The following is a 17,030-nucleotide window of genomic DNA, read 5'->3' on the forward strand; positions in this document are numbered from 1 at the left end:
AGCAAGCTGTCGTGGCCGGTAGCACACTTGAGTCCCCACAGCACATTCGGAGGGTCCAGAGAAGGGCTCTGTCCTGAGCTTACTTCCCTCCTGCTTCTGGATTTTCAGATAGATTCTTTGAGCCTTTAATCCCCAAAAGACATTTTTTTTCCCTTTAGTTCCTAAATTAGCTTCTCAGTGTGGGGTTCTTAAAGTGGAGGCTGTGGTTCCTTTAGGGTCTAAAAATGGGCTTTTACAGGGACTTCCCTGGTGGTGCAGTAGTTAAGAATCCGCCTGCCAATGCAGGGGACATGGGTTTGAGCCCTGGTTCGCAAAAATCCCACGTGCCGCGGAGATACTAAGCCCTTGCGCCACAACTACTGAGCCTGTGCTCTAGAGCCCGTGAGCCACAACTACTGAAGACAGCATGCCTGGAGCCCATGCTCTGTGGCAAGAGAGGTCACTGCAATGAGGAGCCCACGCACAGCAATGAAGACACAACGCAGCCAAAAATAAATAAATAAATTTATTTTAAAAATTAATAAATAAAATAAAAATAGGCTTGGGCTTCCCTGGTGGCGCAATGGTTGAGAGTCCGCCTGCCGATGCAGGGGACACAGGTTCGTGCCCCAGTCCAGGAAGATCCCACATGCCGCGGAGTGGCTGGGCCCGTGAGCCATGGCCGCTGAGCCTGCGCGTCCGGAGCCTGTGCTCCGCAACAGGAGAGGCCACAGCAGTGAGAGGCCCGCGTACCGCAAAAAAAAAAAAAAAAAAAGGCTTGGACAAGTGGACGGGGGTGGAAGCAGCCTCCTCGCCTTGACGTACAAGGCCCTGCATGATCTGGCCCCTCCGCCCCTCTTAGGTCACCTTCTGTCACTCCCCCTCACTGGCTCTGTTCCCGGCACACCAGCCACTTGAAAATGTGAAGCTCATTTCTACTTTAGGCCCTCTAAGCTTATTGCCTGGGATACTTTTCCTCCAGATACTGGTTTTCTGCTCTCTGATAGTCAAGATGTCTCCACCGACAGACCAGTTTAACAGAGCCAGTCCCGCACTCCCGCAACCCAATCCGTCCATCACTCGACCCGTGGACACTGTTCTGATACACGTTTCACTACCTGACATGCCTTGTTTACTTACTTGGTGATTTGTCCCCCTGACACCACAATGAAAACTCCACGAGGTGGGGACGTCCACTGCTCTATCTTTAGCACCCAGAAAAATACTCGGTACTTATGAATAGGTATTCATTGAATGACTGCATTATCCCCGAAATTATATGCTTAAGTGTATACATGCATGTGTACTCTTTTTTTCTGGGGAAAGTCCCTAGGTTTTATCGGGCCTAAAGAGATGTTCATTACACCCCTCAAATTAAGACTCATTGACTAAATGATTAGGGCAGAGATGCTGGGGTCCTGCCATCAAAGCATGGTCTCCAGACCAGCAACTTTAGCATCACTTCATAAAGTCTCTCAGACCCCAGCCCAGTCCTGCTAAATCGGAATCGACTTTTTAACAAGATACAAGTGATTCGTATGAACATTAAAGTTTGAGAAGTGCTGCTCGAGGGCAAATCAAATACAGCACCAATTTTTAGCCAGGATTTCACATTCGTCATCAGGTCTTTGCTGGATACAACATTTTCAACGGACAAAATGCCTGTTAAGTACCCAAACAAAATACTTTAAGCCTTTAAGTTTAAAACGGAGATGTGAAACTCTCCGAATAGTTTCCATTTTGACGCTATCTTCTATAGACTACCTTTGAAAAATATAATTTGAACTAATAATCTAATCATATAAGCCACTTCATAAAGGTAGAAATCTGCTTTGTTAGTTCTTAACTTTGACTCACGTTGGACTCAATCGGGGAGCTTAAGAAATATTGACGACTGGGTTTCACCCCTAGAGATTGGGATTTAATGTATCTGGGGTGTAGGTTAGGGATGGGTATTTGAAAATATCTCCCAGATGATTCTAATATGCAGCCAAAGTTGAAAGTTAAATTCAAGTTTAAAACTGCTATATTTAATGGATAACAACATCTGCTCCCTCTAGACCCTCCGTGCAACTCCCACGGATCAGTAAGTTAAGGATGGTCAGAAGATCCTAGTTTGATCGAATCTTTTTCAAAATATAGTTATTAAATACATGGAGATTAATGGGCCTCGAGAAGAATAAGTTACAAGTAAGGAGAGGGGAAAGGCTAGAATAAACTCCGTGCTATTGGGTTGCAATCAGAGGTACTGTTGCAAATTCATTATTTTTAGTATAAAAGGTTAGGACAGGCTGAGGAACTGACAGGAGACTAAAGAGACATGACAACTACACTCAACGCATGATCCTGGATTGGATTTTTGGGCCATGATTGGGACATCAATCAATAGGATGGGGACTTCCCTGGTGGCACAGTGGTTACGAATCCACCTGCCAATGCAGGGGACACGGGTTCTATCCCTGGTCTGGGAAGATCCCACATGCCATGGAGCAACTAAGCCCGTGTGCCACAACTACTGAAGCCTGCATGCCCTAGCGCCTGCATGCCGCAACTACTGGGCCCACGTGCTGCAACTACTGATGCCCACACGCCTAGAGTCCATGCTCTGCAACAAGAGAAGCCACCGCAATGAGAAGCCTGCACACCGCAACGAAGAGTAGCCCCCACTCGCCACAACTAGAGAAAGCCCGCGCAACAACGAAGACCCAACACAGCCAAAAATAAAATATAATAAAATACAAAAAAATAAATTGGATGAATGTTGTTCCTTGATGTTGCTGGTCATCTAGAAGTTATGTGGAAGAGTGGTCTTGTACTTAGGAAATTCACACTGAAGTTTTTAAGGGGGTAACACGCGATCAGGTCAACACACTGTCAAATGGTTCTGCCAGGGCTCAGGGTGGGCCTCCCCGAAATAAGGTATATTGATTATTTTGAATTAGTTACTTAAGGAACCGCCAATGCAAAAGTGACACCCTGACCCTCCTTTCTGTCAACCAGAAAGCAGGAAATAAACCTCTCATGTGAAAGATGCACCCCCTGCATCTAGAGGTAGGACACCCCTTTCACCAGAGATAGGGAATTCAGGTCAAGAAGCTTGTATAAACAAACCTTGTTACTCCTTTACTACCTCAGGGTCGAACTGTTCAGATTCTTCACTAATTGAGCACCCCAAACCTAAGTTTCTTTGCCATGTCACTTCATCTCTAGTTTATTCTTTCTTTCTCTAGAAGGTATAAAAGCTGCCTGCTTTGGCCACTACTTAGGTCTCATTTCTATGAGACCTCTGTCTGCATGAATTAAAAATTTTTTTCCCCATTAATCTGTTTTGTATCAATTTCATTATTAGTCCAGCCACAAGAACTCAGGACGGGTAGAGGGGGAAATTTCTCCTTGACAGTTGAAAAATATGTATGGGAGCTCTGCGTACTATTTCGGCTTTTATATAAATCAGAAAAATTTTCAAAATAAAAAGCTTTCAAAAGTAATCAAATGTCACTCCTCTGCTTGAAATCTTCTTCTAACAGAACGTACGTCCAACACAGACTTGTATGTGAATGTTCAGAGCCACTTTATTCCTAATGGCCCCAAACTGGAAAGAACCCAAATGCCCATCCACTGGCGGAACAAACTGATCCACGCAACAGAGATGAATCTCAAAAGCATCCTAGACAGGGCACAGTCGCAGTGACAGAAAGCAGATGGGTGGCTGCCTGGGGTCGGGATGGGGGGATAGTCTGACTGCAAAGGGGCACAAGGCAGCTCTTGTCTTTGAGGGGTGACAGAACGCTCTATATCTTGATTATGACTCTCACACAACTTATACAACTGCCAAAACTCATCAACTATTGATAGAGTACTAAGAGTAGCGGGGGCTATGAGCTCTGTAGTTGTGGCTCGCGGGCTCTAGAGCGCAGGCTCAGTAGATGTGGCACACAGGCTTAGTGGCTCCACGGCATGTGGAATCTTCCCAGACCAGGGATCAAACTCGTGTCCCCTACACTGGCATGCGGGTTCTTAACCACTGCAAAACCAGGGAAGTCCTGTGAAACATCTTCTGAGACAAGCTAAGGACAGTCACTGAGAGCAAGCAGTTAGAAAATGTACTAGCAAATGGCATTGCTGTCAACATGCAAGAGCATGGTCTTTTTTCTAGTAACTCACCGTTAATACATTTTACAGACATAAATGAACTTGACAACTAGGTTAAAAAGCTATTCATAAGAATCAAACTCTGCAGGTGGAAAGTTAAGGGATAAAAATTATTCTTTTTCCTCCTCATGTATGCACAAGAGTGATGTGATAAAAATCTACATAACTCTGAAAGTGGTCTTCCTATAAATATGTATTCCATATATATTCAATACATAAAAAAATCTAAGTGATAAGGAAAAGTCTTGTTCCAGGAAGTATTAAAACAGGAACACAAAAAGTGATTAATAGTCACTTTACCATGCACTATACGTAAAAAATCGTCCACTTCTATAGACACCTGTGGTTTTGCTAGCAGGGGACTTGAATCAATAGCCTTAGGTAGAAATCAAACACTACAGAAAATGAGCTTTGGAAATATCTGAGCATCAGTGTTCAAGAAGCACAAAGAGACAGCAAGATTAGGATTGGCAACCTTTGCAAGTCAGCCTACTAGCCTTCAAAAAGATTACAGACTAAAAATCTTTCCTTTGGAGGTCGTTCAATAACGAGGTTAATAACTGAGCAGGTATTCCTTAGGAACGATCCTGCCTCAAGAGGGTAAGAGCATAAAATGTGAAGTCTAAAGACAATATTCCCTTTCCATCTGTTTTCCCAGAAAACAGTAAGTACGGTTACTCCTAAATGGCCTTTATTCAATTAAAAACTGAATGAAAAGATTTGTGAAATGTCTACTACCAGCAAATACTATGCTCATTTATTTGAATATGAAGATGATTTTAGATCCTGCCCAGGTCCCACCTTCTTCTCATATCCAGGATATCATTTTTATCATTAGTAAAAGAATCATTAAATAAACTAAACAGGGAATTCCCTGGCGGTCTAGTGGTTAGGACTCGGCACTTCCACTGCAGGGGGTCTGGGTTTGATCCCTGGTCAGAGAACTAAGATCTCCATGTGGTACGCCCAAAACAAAGAAAAATCCCACAAACAAAAACAAACGAAAAAATGAATTCCAGGATGGCAGTTCATACACAGAAAACATTACAGAAAATATAATCAAGTGCTTGATCTAATTCTCCTTTACTTTTATTAAAGTGGTTCAATGTTTCTCTACCATTCGCTACTCCAAAGTAACACTAGAAAAGCATCTACCATTAGCTACTCCAAAATAACACAAGAGGGGGCTTCCCTGGTGGCGCAGCGGTTGAGAATCTGCCTGCTAATGCCGGGGACATGGGTTCGAGCCCTGGTCTGGGAGGATCCCACATGCCGCGGAGCAACTAAGCCCGTGAGCCACAACTACTGAGCCTGCACATCTGGAGCCTGTGCTCCACAACAAAAGAGGCCGCGATAGTGAGAGGCCCATGTACTGCGATGAAGAGTGGCCCCCACTTGCCGCAACTAGAGAAAGCCCTCGCACAGAAATGAAGACCCAACACAGCCCAAAATAAATAAGTAAATAAATAAATTAATTTAAAAAAAATCAGAGAGAACATTTCCTGGCTGTGGTCAGAGGAAGTCCTGGCTACTGAATGAATTTAAAAAAAAAAAAAACAAAAAAACACACACAAGGAAAGCATCCTATTACAGTTTTATATACCTTAAGATGTGTTCTAGACTAGCATGAGCATTTGATGATAGTACAGTGGGCCAATAAATGAAATATTATGTACAGAATACAAATAAAAGTTTATTGTACAAAATTAAGGCCTTCACAGTTCATAGTTCACTAAGGCTAAACAAAGACTAGGTAATGTTTTAAATCCTTTACAAAAATTTCACATACACTTTCCCCTACCCCCAACTATTAAAGTGGCCTGACCAAATGTTATCAAAACGAAAACTATACATAACACCAAGTCCTTTAAAGGCAGCTATCCCAAATCTTATTTCTTGGCATAGGTGATCTTCATGGCATGGGATGGTGTGATCTTAAATCCCTGTAAAGCATCCCTGGCAGCTCCAGCCTGTCCATCATTTTCAAATTCAACAAAAGCAATGTCATGCCTCCCAGGTACCAAACGTACTTCCTTGAAACCAGGGAACCTATAAAGAATTAAAACAATTTTTACATACGTAAACAATTTATATACATGTAAATACAGAGATGACATCAAATACGTAAATGTCTGTGTTTAAATTTGGTAAGCAACTTCCTGATATGAGTCCAGGAAAAGTATCACATCCCAGCAAGAATCCTGAGTGGGATGAAAGAGCCTAAATTATAATTAATACCATGAAAAGAACTGCAGCAATCACGTAAGCTAATTCTGTTTTTGTCATTTCATCAAAGCTTTGTTTTCTGTTTTATTCATCAACTAGAATTAACAATTCAAACATTACAGGTAATTTAGCTTTTTATTTGCTAAATCTGCAGACTGGCTTCAATTCATGATTAATCCTGGAGCAACTCAATGAAGCTGTAAGGAATTACTGTGTGATATACAAACGGATTCAACCCAGGGAAGTGCTATCTGTCCTGTCAGGAGACTCTCAGAACACAGACTTGTTTATGAAAACACTTACTGATTAAACAGCATGGATAACATCATCTCATTAGTCTCTTCTGGTAAATTATTAAGGAATAAAATATAGTTTGGAGGGTAATCGGGGACCTATTAAAAAGAAAAGGCAAAGTTAGTTTGTAAATATAAAAAGTACAGTAAACCATTTGGCTCTTACATTAAAATCTAAACTTCAGAAAACTACATTCCACCGTTTAAGGCTTGTGAAATCTTACTACATCAAACACTAAAGCTGAGAAACAGTGACACCAGAGAAATAAGCAAAAACCTAACAGTAACCAAACAAGGTAGACATTCAAGTCACTTAATAAATATCTGGAAGATTATAAATCTTATTAACAGTTTTTAAGTATTTAATTAACGGTATTTAAAACAATGTTTAAGTTTTAAGCATCTGGAGGTCAGCTGGAACGGGAGGATTCTGTCGTCTGGATTATACAACCGATCCTAACAAACCAGAGAAGGCATTGGTGTCACCCACCCTCAGCTGCTTAACCCTCAGATATTCAGTCCTCTGCGCTATCGCTTACTACCTCCCAGTGTGTGAGAAAATCTGGAAATAGAAAGATTTCCACTTAGAACCACTGCTTGGCAATTTTTAATGTTTTTTTCTTCTGAGAAAATGAGATATACATGGCATCTAGTTACATACAAGTAAGTGGATACAGACACTGTTATGGGGAACTATAGGGAAAGGTCTTTATATGTAAGAGCCTCTGTCTTCAGGCTAATTTCGTGGAAGAAAAAAGATGAAATGTAAAGAACAACTTAGGGCTTAGAGAATTAAGTGCCGGCATTTGTGAACTGGACTATAATTGTTGAAAGACTTCAAAAGAGTAGACAATGCAAGAAAATGCAAATAACTTAAAATCAGAGGAGGAAAACCTCAGTGGTGCAAGGAATTCCCTGGATGTAAGGATCCTGTCAGACCCCAGCACCCAAGGGATTAATCGGGAAACCACTAGTACATAACTCAGGCTTTCTTTTTGAGGCCTTTATTGGGAAGCTTAGGTAAAGAGTTTCTAAAACTCTTTGGTAAAGAGTTTCCTGATAAGTCTATATCAGGAGACTTAAATATGTATGTGCTGAGGAAATAGGAGCAAAGGCAACTAACTGTAAAACAACTTTGCTCTATGAGAAAACATGGGTTAGTGCTTCAGCTAATGGGAATGGATACCAAGCCACAAGCCTGGAAAGCTCTGGGCCATGTACTGTGCGGTAAACAACCATTTTGCTCCTTGACCGCATAGAGCTTAGAATCTACTGTTTTGATTCTGTCATTGACTCACCATGGGAAGCAAGGAATAAAGTCAGGTTTTGTTTTCTCCCTCTTAAAGAAAATTAAAACGTTTTGATGAGTGAGTTTCCACATTATTGTGGCTTATACATGGAATCATTTTGTTTTTGGAGACATGCACGTTGTTGTAATTATTGTTATTGTCTTGTAATTTTATTTTAAAGTAAGTATCACATGGAAAAAAATATTACCTGAGGATTTGGTGCTGCATTTCCTTGGGTATTAGCTGAATTTGGGGTTCCCTAACCCAAAGAAATAGAGAAAGAGTTAACATTTCCAACCCCTCTAAAAAAGCAGCAGGTATTTACATTTTAAATTACTTCATAAAAATAAGATTAACAAACAGATTTTTAAATCTATTTACTTTCACTGAGATTTTACATCTTAAAACTCTAACTCAAACATTAATGTATTTAACTTGTCAAATGTTTCTGAAAGGTCTATATCATAAAGTTCAACCTCTAAGCTTTCAAATTATGGAGAAATATAAATATAAGGACCAATCTTTCTCTTTTTTTAAAAACAACTAGAAAAAAGTCAAGCATTATACTTAGTACAACTGATTTCTAATCACTTTCAATCCCAAAGTAACTACTTTTTGGATGATAATTTCATCTTTATCTGGTACTTTATAGATTTTGAATTCCTGAACTGTTCAAAGAAAGCAGCTTTCAGTGGCATACTCATGATTAAAGATAACATCTACAGTATTATTTATACACAGAACTTGAAAAATAAGCCAACAGAAATTAACAAATTTTGGAGAATGATGGAGCTAAATGTCATGCAAATTCAAAAAAAACTGTTCAATATAAATCTGCATATGTAAAGGTTTATATTTTAATCTGTTGCTTAAACACAAATATTGGAATTTTAGAATTCAACCATTCCAGCTTCTTAAAAATCTACCTTTAAACACACACATGTGCACATGCATGCCTCAAAGATCACCCTTCAAATGGAAGACAGACATCTCTATCAAATTTTTAATACCAAAAAAAAAAAAATGAACTTTTGCCCATCTTACCTGACCAGGTTTTTTGTTCATGGTTGTTGCAGTTTGTTCCACAGTTTTGGCTTTTTTCTTTTCTTTTTTCTTTTCTTTGTCAGCAAAAGTGCCACGCATTTTAGATATTATATCAGAATCTGTTTTTGCATACTGGATTCGCTGTTTTAATTATTTGAAAACAAGTTACTTTTCGTCATGCTGAAGGCTGTTTCTACACTTGTCATTAATATTTCAAATTTCATTATGCAAATACGAGCTAATTTTAAACACATACTTAAGGAAATCTATCAAATATACTGAGCACCAAATGAAAATAAGCTGTGACCCATGATTCACAACTGGGACAAAGTTAGATTCAACTGTGTTTATTATAAGAAAAAACCATAGATTTTCATATGAGAAAAACAGGACTGAAATATCTGCACCACTGCCCCTCTCCATTTAAAAGAACAGAGAAAACTGCATTGGAAAGCTGTCTATCCCTTACAGAGACACACAGAGGGTCCATATATGCATGGAATTTGTTACTTCCAAAGTTAAAGTACCAAAGATTGAGAATGACTTTCCCTTGAATCTGGTCTATTATTTTTAAATGAAATGACTAACAGTGGCATCCACTTAAATTTAAAAAGCTTTGAAAGGAAACAAAAAGATGGCATCACAGCTAGTGCAACCAGGTCACTTGCATGAGTAATACGCCACAGCCAGCAGGCACAGCACACACGACTGAACAAGCGCTGAGAGACACTGGTCTAGGACAGCATTTCATGAACTTTAATGTGCATCCAATTACCTGGAGAGCTTGTTAAGAGTGCAGATCCTGATGCAGGGGGTCTGGTGAGGCCTGAGATTCTGCACTTCTAACAAGCACAAAGGGGATGGTGGGGCCCACACTTTGAGCAGTATGGCCCTGGCCTAAAGCATTACTGCATAGCTGAATGTTCGGGGGAACCGAGGGGGGGCGGCAGGCCTCCCACGATACCTCAGTCCCTGAGGCTTCCTCTGGCTGCTGGACCATGGCAGCTCCAAGTGGACGTACCCTGTGAGCAACTCTGCTAGTCTTGCATGTCATCATCTAACCAAAAGAAAGAGTTTGGGACCAACTCTGACTTGCTCCCAGGGATTCCCGCCCAACTCCCTTCTTCCTGACCTGAACAGATCTTGGGTTATCCTGTATTTGTCCCTATGACCTGTGAAAATTTCTGACCTCAGCCCTCGCTCTTAGCTGGCTGGTCTAGAGCAGCAGTTCTCAACCAGAGGTGAATCTGCCCACGAGGAGACAGCTGGCACTGCTGACTGGAGACACTGTGTGTTGTCATGCTAAGAGGGCAGAGGCCAGAGATGCTGCTAAACACTCTTCCATGAACAATACAGCCCCAACAATAAAAAAGTATTCAGTTCAAAACGGCAAAAGTGCCAGTGTTGAAAACCCTGGTCTAGACTAAATACTGGTCAGGGATGAGAAGGTGCAAGATTTACATTTATACCAAAGGTTTCATGACAGAAGTCCTTAGGAAGATGGTTCTACTTTACTGAGGTATTTTTGGAATTAAATAACCAAATGCCCTTGAATCACAGAGAATAATTTTGTTCTGAGTTCCAAGTTATAGAAAATTTTGTTCATTTCTGATCCGGTGTGTTGGCAACTGAAACCACCTAAGTAAGTATAAACAAGACAGCTCAAGGAACATTCTTTTCTTTCTTCCAGGATGCGAGAGATTTGGCAGTATCTACTACTTTCCTGAAGGCAGAGAACAGACGTCCCAAAATACCTTCAATATGAGATCAGTCTAATGGGCTTTCTCCACTGATTTTAAATAATTAGCTGGCAAGGTGAAGCCAGTGCCAAACGCAGCAAACGATTTCTTCCTGCATCTCAGTCACAGGCACATGCAAACTTGTCATCCCAACTTAGCAAACAGCCCTAACACCCTCTATGAGAAGAAACTGTTCCTTCATACTAATGTAATTGTAGATTTAAACTAAAACCCAGTCCTATGCTACTGCCAACTGAGATCTCACTTATGCTAGTTCTTTACACTACTGAGAAAGATAAACTGGTCTCAGGAAATGCCAATTTACTGAAAATTGGGGTATGCAGGTACTATCCCCCAGTTTTCTGCAATAGGACTTTCCACATATATGGTGCCCAGTCAGGTGGGAAATGATGGGAAAAGGAGAGCTGGACGGAGGACGGGAAGAAAATGTGCTCCAGTAACGGACAAACAGCACTCAGTCCTGAATTAAACAGCGTGGTACCAAAGTCCTCAGACTACTGACCACAGACAACACTGCCTGGTGTTGTACGTTAGGTCTTCTTGAGACACAGCACACTCATCGATCTGCACACCTTCTGTGGCTGCTTCTCTGGCCCTAAAGGCAAAGTTAAGTAGCTGCAAAAGAGATTATCTGGCTCATAAAGTCTAAAATATTTACTATCTGGCCCTTTTACAGATAGGGTGCTGAATCCTAGTTTAGGGGGGAAAAAAAATCACAATATTGGGTGTCCAGGAGATTAGCTTTCAAGTCCTGATGATGCCACTGGTTACAGTAACAGAAGCTTTCTGTGCCTGATTCTTCATTTGTTAAAAAAAAAAAAAAAAAATCAGATGAGAGGTCTGCACTACAGATTATGGGCCAAATCCAGCCCATGGCCTGATTTTGTATGGCTTATTAGTTAAGTACTTTTTTTCTTTCCTTTTCTTTTTTTTTTTTAACACAATTTTTAAAGGATTGTTAAAAAAAACCACACACACACACACACACACACAAGAATATGCAATAGAAACCGTATGTAGCCCACAAAGCCTAAAATATTTATTATCTGGTCCTTTATAGAGTTTTTGCTCGCTTCTGAATTAAACCGAAGAATATCCAGTTTGCTCACTATTATTGTTTTTTTTAACAGGTGAAAGTGAACATGAGCACAGAGCCAGTTAATGGCAGAACTAGAATGAGAACATGGGTCCTTGAAACTCTGGGCCTCGGCTCTTTCCCCAACATCCCTTCCCATCACATTCCATTTCCGGAAGAAAAGCACTGAAATCCACACCCAAGGTACTACGTACCTATTCACACACCTAGAGCCCCTTGCTATATACACTGTCTCCACCCTGATCCAATCCTCTACCATCTCTGACTTAATACCAATGCCTCCTGAGTTCCCTACTTCCATTCTGCCCTTCCCACAATCCAATCTTCATCCAGCAGCTAAATGTGAAATCTCATGTCACTCCTGAGTTTAAAACTTTCCACGTGTGACTATTTCATTTCCATTCATTGCTATTCATTAATAAAACCTATGACTTTACATCTACGAACTGTCCTCAGATCAGCACTTTGACTGCATAGCTTCTGACACGCAGTATTTCATTATGCTACTTTCTGAAACTTCAGACTGGATTCCCTCTTTGACCCACGATTTTTTGTGTTGTTTTACAAGTTTACAGAGGTTTCTTTTCAATAGTCTGAGTAATTATTAATTCCCAGTTCTTTTGAGATGAGAATATTGCCTGTACTGCCATTGTTTTTAAAATATTCTACATCTCAATGTATTTTGTTTTTGCCTATTTGAACTATCATAAATCAAGAAGTGAATTATAAGCTCTACTACTGTGTTTCTATAAAAATAAATACATAAATAAAATAAACCCAAACCCACTCTGAACTGAAGGCAAAAAGCAATAGCCATATTTTCAAGGGTATATTTATACGTCTATCATACCATTAACAGCGATTAATGCCAAAATAAGAAAGATTTACCATCGGTTTGCCATAAAATGGAAATCCTTGTAACTGTCTCAAGGCATTTGTGGATGAGCCCAGTTCCTTAAATATAACAAAAGCTTGCCCCCTCATCTTCATGGTCTTTAGAGCCACAATATCTACGACGTGGCCAAACTGAGAAAACAGGGCATACAGGGATCTCTTCAACTCTGCACAAAATTAGAGGGGAAACCAGTTATTTGTGAATGAAACTACGACAAAATTCTTCATAAAATGACATGGCACTGAGTGCCCCCCCATTTATTTATACAAAGTTACATATTTTAATAAAAACATCATACTATTCCCATTAGCGGTCTAATTTTAAGTTTTTGAAACCATTTAACTATGAGTGAAAACAGATTCAACACATTTTCAGCCCCTATTTTTATCTTTAAAAAGCCTTAAAATCCTTACACAATAAGGGATAAAACATTATTTCAGGCACTGAGAAAGATGACTAAATGAGAATTTTTCAAGCTGTATAATTTTTAAGGTGGTAGTAAGCAAACACACTTCAGTTTTTTTAAAAAAAGCACCTACCTTCTTTTTTAATTTTGTCATTCATATTGTTGATATAAATTGTGTGATTTGGTCTGATATCCATGTTGTGGGTTAAACTGTTCAAATAGCCTAAAGAGACAGTAAATATTCCGTTATTAAACAGGGAGGATTCATTCATATGATAGTATGGCATTAAGGACACAGCACAAGGGTACTAACTTTTCAATTCTTTCAACCCCCAATGTCAGAAAATATCAGTTTGGCAGTAGTCTTTAAAATCTCTCAAGGACTTCCTAGGCCTCTTTTTTAAACAAAAGGAGAACAGTTCTCAGGCTGAAAACTTGGTGGGGCACTATTATCTAGTCAGATTTTAATAACATTCTTTTATTCCATACATTTATTTATTTTTATACTTATCTTTCACTTATGACAAGTGATACTGTTCTCCCATCTACCTAATAACTTTTCTTTTTTAACAAAATTTAAAAACTGAGATTTGAAGAAAAATGAAAAAAGAAACTAGCAAATGTATATCCAGTAAAAATCATAAAGATAGAACATTAATGGACTTCCCTGGTGGCGCAGTGGTTAAGAATCCGCCTGCCAATGCAGGGGACACGGGTTTGAGCGCTGGTCCGGGAAGATCCCACATGTCGCGGAGCAACTAAACCCTTGCGCCACAACTACTGAGCCTGTGCTCTAGAGACCGCTAGCCACAACTACTGAGCCCACGTGCCACAGCTACTGAAGCCCGTGTGCCAAGAGCCAGGGCTCCGCAACAAGAGAAGCCACCACAATGAAAAGCCCACTCACCACAACAAAGAGTAGTCCCCACTCGCCACAACTAGAGAAAGCCTGCGTGCAGCAAATAAGACGCAACGCAGCCAAAAATAAATAAGTAAGTACATTTATTTAAAAAAAAAAAGAACATTAATGAAGTTTGCCAAGAACTCTTTCATGGGTACTCTTACAAAGCCCTTTCATACTATTACTTAATTTATCACCAACAGCCCTCACTCCAAAGTCACCTCTAATGGACTTGAGAGACTGGAGCGGTACCGCCTGATGGTTAAGAGCTCAGATTCTAGAGCCAGCCGGATCTGAATTCAAATCTGTCTATGCTTCTTACTAGCTGCTTGACTGAGAGCAAGTTCTAATCTCCCAGGTCCAAATCTGTAACACGGGGATGGTAACAGAATCTACCCAGTAGAGCTAGAAAGGCTAAATGAAATAAAGTTCTAGCAGCTCTGGAAGCAGAAGTAAGCACTTCGAACAGCTGTTACAAATGTCTTTTACAGGTTAATGCAAGTCCTTGCCCAGTTACATAGCTGATAAACAGGAGGCCTAAAAATTCAGCCCGTGTTTTCTGTCTCTTGCACTTTTCTTTCACACCCACCACACTATTTCATTTTCCCCCACTGTTTTAGTTGCAAACTGTGGCCTTGCTTTATTTCCTTGGTGCCCCGCATATTTCTTCGTTCCATGAACATTTACACCCACAGTATGTGCACAGCATAGGATGACTGACAAGGAAAGAGCCCACAGACAAGGACTGTACTTGTACGGGTAACAGGGGAAAGGTAACGCTTCTCAGAGGCTTGCGACGCCCTAAACTGAAACCTGGGAGACTGGGGTCGCGAACGACGACGAGAGGGAAGTGACAAGGATCAAACTGAAGGCAGAAAGATCAGAGGAGAAGTTCTCGCTTTATCTCACGCGAGGTTTGATGGTGGCCTGGACTGCTGGGGTACCGGGAGTCGCCTCCCGGATCCAAAAGGGAGCCTCTGGCAAGCACTTGAAGGCTCAGAGCAAGCTGTAAACGACTCGCACCAAAGAAAGAACACCAGTTATCCATAACTTCATATGCGCGAGGGTTCCCGCCTCTCCAGACCCAGGCACATTCGCCCACGGCCCCGGCCTGAAGCCCCAGGAAGCGGCCACACGATCCCCGGCTCCGACCCGTCCCGCCAGAGACAAGGTTCCTAAGTCGAGGGGCCTAGCCAGACCCAAGCGTCAGTTTCCATGCCTCCCTCACTTCCTCGCCGACCCTCCGCGAATACGTTCCGGCCCCCGCGCCGCGCCCTGCCCACCCCCAGCTCCCGCAGGACAGCGTATGGCCGAGTGGCAACCCGCAGCCGGGAAAAGAGAGAAAATTAAGAATAGAGCACTTCAAGCTGGGCCCGTGAGCCATGGCCGCTGAACCTGCCCGTCCGGAGCCTGTGCTCCGCAACGGGAGAGGCCACAACAGTGAGGGGCCCGCGTACCGAAAACAAAGCAAAACAAAACAAAACAAAAAAAAGGAAAAAAGCGCTCCAACTCACCGGAGGCGTCCGCGGCGTCCCGTACGAATCACAAGCCGGAAGCCGGAAGCCGAGCCACCGGAAGTGACGCTACAAGGCGCCTCAATCGAGGGCCGACAAGTGAAGAAGCCGAGCCCGGAGTGGATCGATGCCCCGCGGTCTCCAAAGCAGGAGTTAAGAATCGCTCCGCGCATGTGCACACATGGCGGGCGGAGAGAACAGGTGCGAAGGGTAGCTGAGAAAAGGGAAGGAGGCTTGTGGGAATCCTGTGGGGTTAAACTGGAATTCTGGGGCCGCGGAGTAAGAGCATAGGGAAAGGCGGTGGTCATTTCCCTCACCATGAGTTTGCGCTGTTCTGTCCCATGCAACAGGTGCCTTCCATCTTTCCAAATCTTATATAGATCTTCCTAGACTTATGATGGATTTACGTCCTGATAAACCCATCTGTAAGTTGAAAACTATAAGAAGCAAATGCATGTAATACACCTAACCTACCCAGCCTCACATCTTAGCCGGGCCTATCGTAAACGTGCTCAGAACACTCACATTGGCCTATAGTTGGGCAAAATCATCTATACAAAGCCAATTTTACAGTAAAGTGTTGAACATCTCATGTAATTTGTTGAATACTGCACTGAAAGTGAAAAACACAGTGGTAGTCTGGGTACAGAATGTAGTTAACCCTCATGATCACGTGGCTGCCCTGTGTTGCAGGAAAATGGGGCCAGAGAGGATGGTAATGTCCCAGGTCTTGGGCGAGTCCCTGGGATGGGCACCAAGTGATGGTCCTTGGCTTTGCTCAGGAAAGAATTCAAGAGCAGTGGCAGTAAAGTGAAAGCAGGTTTATTGAGAGGGATACACATTTCATAGGCAGAATGCAGTCCATCTCAGAAGGTGAGAGTGCCCCAGGGTGTGGGTGTGGTTAGTTTTTATGGACTGGGTAATTTCATAGGCTAACCAGTAGGAGGATTATTTCGACTATTTTGGGGAACGGGTGGGGGTTTCCAGGACTTGGAGTACAACCCACTTTTGGGCCTTTTTTACTTGGCCTCAGAACTATCATGTCGTTTAGCATATGCTAATGTATTACAATGAGCGTATAATGAGGCCCAAGGTCTACTCTAAGTCAAATCTTCCACCATCTTGGGTCTAGTAGGTTCTAACCAGTTTTGTTGTATCTTCGATGGCAGTGTCATTCTTTTAATGGTTGTGCCCTGCTCCTTACTTCCTGTCTCAGCTGGGAGCTGTGGCTTGCTGCCCAGCATTAGGACACAGTGAGTATCTACTGCATATCGCTAGCCCAGGAAAAGCTCAAAATTCAAAATTTGAAGTCTGGTTTTTATTGAATGCATATCACTTTAACACCTTCATAAAGTCAAAAAAATCATACATTGAACCATCATAAGTTGGGACTCCTCTGAAAAGTTTTACAGGCGCAGCCCCTAATGCTGACTGTAGGGGCAGATGCCCTGCTTTCATCCTTCTCTGAGCTCAGG

At 41.7% G+C, this 17,030-nt stretch overlaps 1 protein-coding gene across 1 annotated transcript; it reads right to left on the reverse strand.

Moving 5' to 3' along the window:
* Nucleotides 1–5,799: 5,799 nt before the first annotated feature.
* SNRPB2 (small nuclear ribonucleoprotein polypeptide B2) lies at nucleotides 5,800–15,658 on the reverse strand. The gene is made up of 7 exons (XM_022594150.3): nucleotides 15,556–15,658; nucleotides 13,274–13,363; nucleotides 12,728–12,900; nucleotides 8,984–9,124; nucleotides 8,148–8,198; nucleotides 6,661–6,749; nucleotides 5,800–6,180 (listed from the first exon to the last, which is right to left on the reverse strand). Exons 2-7 carry the CDS (start codon nucleotides 13,335–13,337, stop codon nucleotides 6,021–6,023), a joined length of 678 nt encoding a protein of 225 aa, XP_022449858.1. The 5' UTR covers nucleotides 13,338–13,363; nucleotides 15,556–15,658; the 3' UTR covers nucleotides 5,800–6,020.
* Between the last annotated feature and the right edge of the window lie 1,372 nt (nucleotides 15,659–17,030).

Source organism: Delphinapterus leucas, chromosome 15 (genome assembly GCF_059928025.1).
Source record: "Delphinapterus leucas isolate spDelLeu-1000000601 "Yukka" chromosome 15, BTC_Dleu_Yukka2, whole genome shotgun sequence".
In the NCBI taxonomy this organism is placed as follows: Eukaryota; Metazoa; Chordata; class Mammalia; order Artiodactyla; family Monodontidae; genus Delphinapterus; species Delphinapterus leucas.